At 44.0% G+C, this 8,068-nt stretch overlaps 1 protein-coding gene across 1 annotated transcript in view; it reads right to left on the reverse strand.

Moving 5' to 3' along the window:
* The window catches only part of LOC104489656 (protein unc-13 homolog B-like), a gene marked incomplete at its 3' end in the record, with an annotated part of 132,679 nt that extends 129,145 nt beyond the window's left edge, over positions 1-3,534 (reverse strand). The window contains exons 1-2 of the mRNA XM_010131841.1: positions 3,513-3,534; positions 1,791-1,820 (exon numbers count right to left, since the gene is read on the reverse strand). Coding sequence (XP_010130143.1) covers positions 1,791-1,820; positions 3,513-3,534 — 52 coding nt within the window. The remainder of the gene's footprint in view (positions 1-1,790; positions 1,821-3,512) is intronic.
* Positions 3,535-8,068: the final 4,534 nt, after the last annotated feature.

Below are 8,068 nucleotides of genomic sequence, written 5' to 3' on the forward strand. Positions count from 1 at the left end.
AGAACACAGACACTTTGTGTGTAATACGCTGGTACTGAAACACAGATGAGAGAGAGACAGACTGAAGGCAGACCATGCAGAGTGAAGAATAAACTTGCAACACATGCAAGCAAGAAGCAGTTGAGCTTATCCTGTCATCTCTTCCCTTCTGACCCAACTGCTCTCCTAGTTCCCATGTGGTGTTTCACCCAAGAATCTGCAAAGAACTTAACAGCCCAGTCAGAGGCAGAAGGAAAATACAATGATTTATGCTAAATGTGCTAAAACTGATCTGTATCACTTAAACCAGCTGACCTAGAAGAACCATGTTACACTCACACTTTGACAAGGCAGTTTTCATTTAGATGTCCTGCTTTTTATTTTAAATATGAATAAAAAGCCTGGAATGATGTTTTTCCTAGCTACAGCTATCTCTTTGTTAATAAAACCAAAAGTAGCCAAGCACAGACATATATAAAGTCTGTTCATTGTCAGATGCTGATATTCAAACTCCCTTTTAGGGGGAGTTAGTTACCACTTCAACCTATCAGTTTCACCAAGCCTAGAACAAGACATATACCAAATAGCTAAAAAGCAAGGTACATATTTTTATACTTCATTTTTCAGCCGGTCTATTCCCAGCATTCACAGTCCATTTTAATACTGTCAAAATACGCATGCATCATTGCTGTGGGCTACTATAGCATGCCCCATTACCTAGCTTCAAATATTCTAAAAGAAAGAGAGGAAGGGGAAATGATTCATGATGCAGATGCTTGGAAAGAAGTGGAGTGACTGAAAACCAGATTCCCTCATATCTAGCTACATGACTTGCATCCTGTCAGGACACTGAGCTTGTCAGTGAAACTACATGCTGTGGCAGAAGTTAACCTACTCTACAGGACAAGTATTTTACAGCCATGAGAAGGGTTCTTGATCAAAGAAAGGATAAAGTACACCCTATCTCCCTTCCGGTCTGGGCTGGAAGTTCAAGGTTGGTGGACACAGAGATCTTGGCCTGACACGTATGAACAAGGAGATCTGGGAAGCTTTCACCTATAACCTGACGACAGCTACATCAAGAGAATAGAGCTGAACAAATAAGTCATGAATACAGCTGTGCAATCGCTCTAGATCTAAACACATGAATAGGTGTTATTCCAGAAGCAAACTGCATATTTGTTTGTAAACTCCATATCAAATTTCATCCAAATGTGTTTACTGGCTAAGGGACTTCTTGCTAGCTGCTGAATCACAGTGAATTACTTGCCTAGACCACAAATTTTGGCAGTCACCAGCTGTTTGTTTCTATTTCATTATGCAGACCCAAACCATAGTGGATGGGATTTCAGTCCCAAGGTCCAACATTACAGACTGCCACACCGGAACTAATCACTTCTGCAGCACCATCCAGCAATCCCCATCCAGGAGGCACTGAACCCAGAAAGGCATTGCTTGGTTCTGCTTGGTGGACATTTTCAGATCCTCTTTTTAACAGGGACAAAGTAAGGATGACAGGAAAGATCAGGCTGGGATGGGAACTGGTGACAGTAAAGGAACATCCTTCCTCATCCATCACTTGTTCAGGTCAGGTGAGCAGGTAGAGGTTCCTCAGCACTGTGACGCCAGGTCACATCCTCAAGCTCTCTACTGACTCAGGCTGCCTGGCTTCTCAGGGCAGCTTTTGTCACTCCTAAGAAGATCATGGAGAAGCCGAGAGGAGGCAGATGAAAACTGGAGGGAGCAGTGTTAGCAAGAGTGAGAAAGCAGGTGTCACCATTGCTTCAAACAAGCAGTAGAGCATGGCTTACCTGGTGGTCCTTGGAGTTTAGCTTTTTTTACTGCAAAGAGAAAAAAGGAAAAGAAAAAAAGAGGCTGTTAGTGATTTTGTCTTCTAGAGTTTCATCTGAGGAGAGCATCACAGAAATCAGATAACATGCTCAGTCGGGGTCTGGTAGCTGGAAACCCACACTCATTTAAACCATTTAACAGATCTGGAGACAAAACCTCTTCTGTACCCCATGTCACCTCTCTAAATCAATGCATTTAAGAAATAATCATAGGATTAATATTTGGAAAGCAATGTCCTAATGCAAACCAATTTCAAAACCAGATGTTTGCAACCAGAAGTTACCACTGCTTAGCAAGACATCATTTCATACCACCTCAGTATCAGACACTCTAGAAGAAATAAACATTTCTTCACAAAGAAGCTCTCCTAACACTGCAGAGCAGACTTTCAACCACAGCTTGAGAACAATCAAGCCTGAAGAGTGGCTCTACAGTATGACATCTGTAAATCAAATTAACTTGTTATGCCAAACAAGCAGCAGTCTAAACTCAAATGTCACTTTTCCAAGCTCTCCTCTGGTAATTTAATTCCAGAACAGTATTTATCAAAAAACAATGGTTAAAACAGAGAACAGCACTGGCTCTTAGCTCAGCAGATGGAGAAGGTCCACGTCTACCTAGGGGAGATTTTGCTTACACTTCTCTTTTGCAAGCTCATATTGTCAGAGGTATTGCTAAGGGTAAGCACTAAGAGACGACATCTCTAAGCTCTAGATAGTTTTCTACTGGGAAAGCTAACATTTAGAAGAAAACGTATTTAACAAGGTAGGAAGCAAGATACCAGAGAGAAAAATGGTATAAAAACTGGTGTAGTGAAGTTTCCTCCAGAAAACAAAGCATCTAACACTTAAAGTCTCACAGAGTCAAACTTCCAAGATAAATGTTCTAGAAAGGAACATTAAAAATAGAATAATGTCCTTTACACAGTTACATGCACAAAGCTGCAATGGAGTGTGATGCTAGAGAACTCCCTTGCTATTTGAGACATTCTCCTTTGCAAGCATTTACAGTCCAGGCAGATGTCTGTATGAAGTAAATGCTGTACCAGGTACAGCAGGAGCCAGAGGTGTCTCATCAGAAGTTACCCAGACTGCCCAGGCCCACAGGACCAAAACCAAACAGGTTCATTTTCTCCCTGGTTCGGGGCCTGAAACATTCTTGATGCTAAATCTAATGGTGCAAGCAAAACCTACAAGGGCAGGGGCCAGTGTTCCTGCTGACTGAAGATGCAGACTATTTTTTAATCTCCAGATCAGTTTAACCAGCGAAAAACAGGCAGGGCAAGCTACCCACCTTCTAGGTGCCTTTGCATACCGCACAAAAGCAGGCATTTCATGAAATACTGCCCTGGAGTGGTCAGACAACAGCTCATGCCTGATCACCCCCTCCCTCTCCTTTAGCAAGGGGCTGGAGACAAAGAACTAGTGCAGGTGCTTCGGGCAAGGAAAAAAAGAGAAAGAGGGCAGGGCGTGCACAGCTTCAGCTGGTTTCTCTCCCTGTTCCTAACAAGCTCCACTGTGTTAGCAGGGACACAAAGGAAACCTCAGTGTGGAAATTTGGTATTATTTGTCAAAAAAGCAGCCAGAGTGTGCCAACAGCCCCTAGACACTTTCTAGACAGTGTCTCTGCAGTAAGCAATATGCAAACTAAGACATTTGCTGTCTGCACACTGCGGTCTCAACCTCTAAGTATCAAGAGGTTCATTTGATGAAAGGCAGCAAACCCTGCACTGTCTTGGCATGCTGAAAAGGGTGTCCGTGAGGGGCTTCAGCAAGAGCTGTCCCAGGGCTCGCAGCAACCACGATATGCTGGGGCAGCAGCGAGGCTAAACGAAGATCACAAGCCTGCTACTCACTCACGTAACAAAAAAATGGAGTCTTGTATCTTTAGTAACCACCAGGAATGAATCCCTTGCCTCTAGACAATCCACAAGTAATAAATTATGCCTTCAGCTGCAGAAACAGGGCTTATAAATAAAAGCTGGATCACAAACCTGGGAGTCTCATCTCACCCTTCTGCTCTATCCGCAAGTTTACACAGCATGTCCAAAAAGTTCCCATGAAAAGCGACCTGGACATGTTTTTATCCCATTAGCCCACTGAAAAGCAGTTCCTAATGACATTGGAAGGATAGAGAACGTGTAAAAAAATTATTGCAAAGGCACAGCTCCCACAACATCTTGGGATCAGGACTGGCTGTAAGACCACAGGGTTCACCATACCACTGGGTGAGTGTCCAGGACTGCAGAGCTGGAAAGAGCTGTCAGACACTGCCAGGGAATTCACAGGTCGGGTGCCACACGCAGAACGGCATGCACCCTGCCTCTGCCAAAGGACTGCAGCAGCTTTGAGAAGGCACAAGAGGGTTAGCTTCCCTAGGGAAGCTTTTGTACCCACACCTGCTCCCTCTGTCTTGTTAGAGCTCCTCTATTGCCAAGTGCTCGAGAAAGGACACAAAGGAGTAACAAAAGTGGTAACGAAGCCTGACGCATTAACAGTTAATTACTCACAGTGTTGGAATAAATGAAAACTCATTGCAACCCCCCGGGCAGGAGGACGGCAGGCTGAAATCAAGCCATGTGAAACAGAACATTTTATAAAACCAAATCCATATCACAAAAGGTAACCATCTCTAGGGCACTTGGCCACACCATGCTTTACAAATACAGTTGCCTCTGTGTTGGCACAAAGTAAAAACTGAAGGCAAAGTCAAAGGTCTATATCAGAGATTTCCTGACTCACTCCTTTTTATCCCACAGGCACTTCTGGGCTCTGTGGGAGTCACACTTTTAAACTATCTGAACATATTAAATTCCATTCAGTTTCAAATGGCTTCTCTCAGAAAACTGAGCAGCACAGAGAGACCAGCCGTTCAGAGGCACACGCTGGACTACGCCACTGCAACACTGTACGGGTAGGACAGCAGGGAAGGAATGAAAATAAGATGATGAGGAAGGAAAGTGAGACCTAGTGGGTTGCACTGCCATGCACAAGCACTGCATGGCAGATGCAAGAGATGCACCCACTCTGACTGCGCACGTGAAGATTCACGTAAGCACTAAAAAACACTTGGCCATATCAGAGACACATCTTCTGCACCTCAGTTTAAGGAGCCATTAGAAGGCAGACGGGGTGCACTGAAATAACCGGATGAAAATTAGATACACACAAAAGCAATGAAAATCGAGGTAGATATTCAATTCATCCAGAGATTTTTTTCCCTCTGGGAATCTATCACTATTTTGGTGTTACTCTAAATAAAGAGATAAGAAAATAAATTAAGTTGAATTCTTCACTGCGAATTAAAAAGAAAGCCACAACAGGATTCCAGATAACAGCTGGAGAGCTGTCAGTTACAAAAGGGTGGAGACAGACTCCTAGTAGGAAAGGAAAATACAAGCCAGAGATTGTAAAAAAGGTCCAGAATCATTGTGGTAGGGAGGAAAAACAGCAGAGTATTCTTAAGCTCAGTTCAACAGAGAAATTCTTGCTACGCACTTAATTTTCAATCAGTCTTAAGAATATTTTTTCTCCTGACTAGGTGCTCCACACACCAGCCGCAGAATTAAAATCAAGCCTGCCAAATTACTGAGAGGTTCAGACAATGCATTGCTCAAACCTTCTGGGCAGGAACACACTCCAGTCAAAGACAACCTGGGGGTTCCAAACACCTGCAGATCTGAGATCACTGTTAACATTTCCTCGCACATCAGAAGGACTAAGACACAGGGAGTGTCCGAGCAGATGGCCAAAAGATTACATCCTAACTAAACCCAGCACATGACTTACAAGCTGGTCACTCCCCACACTACAACAAAATCCACATCCTTACGCAGAGGCCAATACAGTGTCATGGAGGGGCTGGGGAAGAAATTAGAAGAAATGTTGCAGTTTGATTAGTGTTCTTAAAAAGAAATGCAACACTGAAAGCAGGCCATTCAGAACGGTTTTTCATGATTGGCAATGTGACAAATAGCTTTCTCTTCCCTGTGAAACACAAATGCAGTGATAATGTGCTTGAGAGCACTCCAACTTCTACAGGAACTGTCCCCAGCTGAACAGCAGGATCGATACATATTTCCATTTCACTCCACGCTTTTCTCACCTCTTCCAGGTGCTCAGAGTTCAGCGCACAGCGATATGCAGCACTAGGTGCAAAGGTTGCTTAAGCAACAGAAATAAGGGACCACAGCAAACCCAAGGCTAAGTCAACGCACCAAAATCATGTCCTGTGCGCCGTGCAGCACCACGTGCAGAAGGGAGGAAATCCCTTCTGGGAGGGAAGCGCTGGCTAGGCAGTGCTCCAGCCCTTCAGGTCTGCTACATTTTCTCAAACTGAGCTTCTGGTCATAATTTTTCTGTCTGAACCCTGCACCAACAGCTATGGCACACACCCTCATTGCGCAGCGAGAAACTGAACACCATCTACTTACTTCTTGAAAGCTATTTGTAACATCCATGAGAGGCTGGCAAGCGGCAAAAGACTGGCACACCTAACAAGGACTGATCTGTCCCTGAGGATTCCACCCCACCACACAGGTACTTTTACCACTCCTGGAAACCCGAACATTTTATGTGCACAGATCCTGCACATCCTCACCTTCCACCTGAAGGCGAGGAACCCTTGTCTCTCCCACTACCTGAACCCAAAAGGTGCTCCAGGCAGGACACAGCTGGGGCCATGCAGTGACCTCTATATAAAAGCCCTATAAAAAGGACTAAGAAAATATCTATATAAAAGTCCAGCAGCATCAGAGGCATGTGATTGCATGTGCCATTGCAGAACAGCAGTTCTGAGTCTTCTCAGCCCTTAGAGTTACAAAGAAAGAAAGAGCTGGATAAAACAGCAGTTTTATGGTTTTCTGAGCCTGTTACTATGATTCGACACACCACAGCCCCCTTCATATTCCCAGCCTGAGACAGATCTAAAAAGAAAGGCTCCGCTTCATTCTCCTACATTCAGAGATAAATAACTTTCAGAAGGAAGAGATTTCCCTCAATTATCTCAGAAGAAGGATATTTGCACAGGAGGCCCCAGGGAGCCGCCAGCACTCAGCGGCACCTACACAGCCTCTGCTGAAACTGCAGAGAGCCCAAAGGAGGGTCGGGGTCCACCTGGGCTCCGTCTCCTCGCAGCAAAGCCCTGCTGAGCAGAGGTGGCTATTACAGCTGAGAGATTCCTTCAGCCTCAGGGGCATCGAGAGACAAGAGACTTGAGTCACCTTTATTACTCTATATTTTGTTTTTCTGCCAGGGAAAACAAACCACTGGTTTACATATAAACATCATTCCACTGAAATGGGGAAGAGAACACTTTGTGACCCAGCATATTTCCCTCGAGAATGACGCAATGGAAACACAGTGGGTACCTTCATGGATCAAACAGACGTAAAAGCTGAGACCACGTTCACAGTAAACAGCGAATAACATTTTGCTGTTGCTTGATGTGAATGGAGGCCTCAGCTGACCAGAGAACTGTTCTGCTGCCAGAAGGAAGAAGAGCCACTGTGAAGTGTCGCTTTGATCAGTAACAGGCACAAAGAAGGAACACAGTGCACATTTCCATCAGTACCCAAAGAACGAAGGCTGCATCTAAGGGGAGAATTTTTCTGACTTACTACCTGGAACAGTCCTTCAAAAATCCATCACCTGTTTGAGACATCTGTAGAGGAATCCAGAGAGTCTCAACAGCAAGCCATCAGTACCACCAAATTTACCCCAACTGAACTGAGAATCGATCTGCTTTAATAAGTAGTCCAGAATAAATGGAATAGACACAATACGAGTTTATTAATTTTTCATAGTTCATCAAAATGACAAAAAAAAAAAAGAACCCACATTTACACTGCCGTTCCTGTTCATGTAACAAAGAGCTTTCTTCAATTTGACCCCTCTAAATGCCCACAGGACTACTTCACTTGCCTTTCTCAAGGCCTTGGAAACCACATCAAACAAAGGGAAGGTATGCTCCCTTCAGCATCCAACCACCTTTAAAAGCAACTACTATCACTTAGATTATTCTCAGAAAGGAGAAGGAAAAAACGAAAACATTGTATTCTGTTGCCTGTGGTAGCAAATTGATCTACCCAAGAGATTTCCATTTTGCCAGATGTCTTGAGAATTAATTAGAATCCCTCTAATTCACATGCATTAGTATCTTCCTGCTCAGATGATCTGCAAATTCATTACCCTGTCCAGAGGCACACAAAGCTACAAAGCTTATTTGATTTACAATACAA

This window comes from Buceros rhinoceros, unplaced genomic scaffold (assembly GCF_000710305.1).
Source record: "Buceros rhinoceros silvestris isolate BGI_N320 unplaced genomic scaffold, ASM71030v1 scaffold1342, whole genome shotgun sequence".
Lineage (NCBI taxonomy): Eukaryota > Metazoa > Chordata > Aves > Bucerotiformes > Bucerotidae > Buceros > Buceros rhinoceros.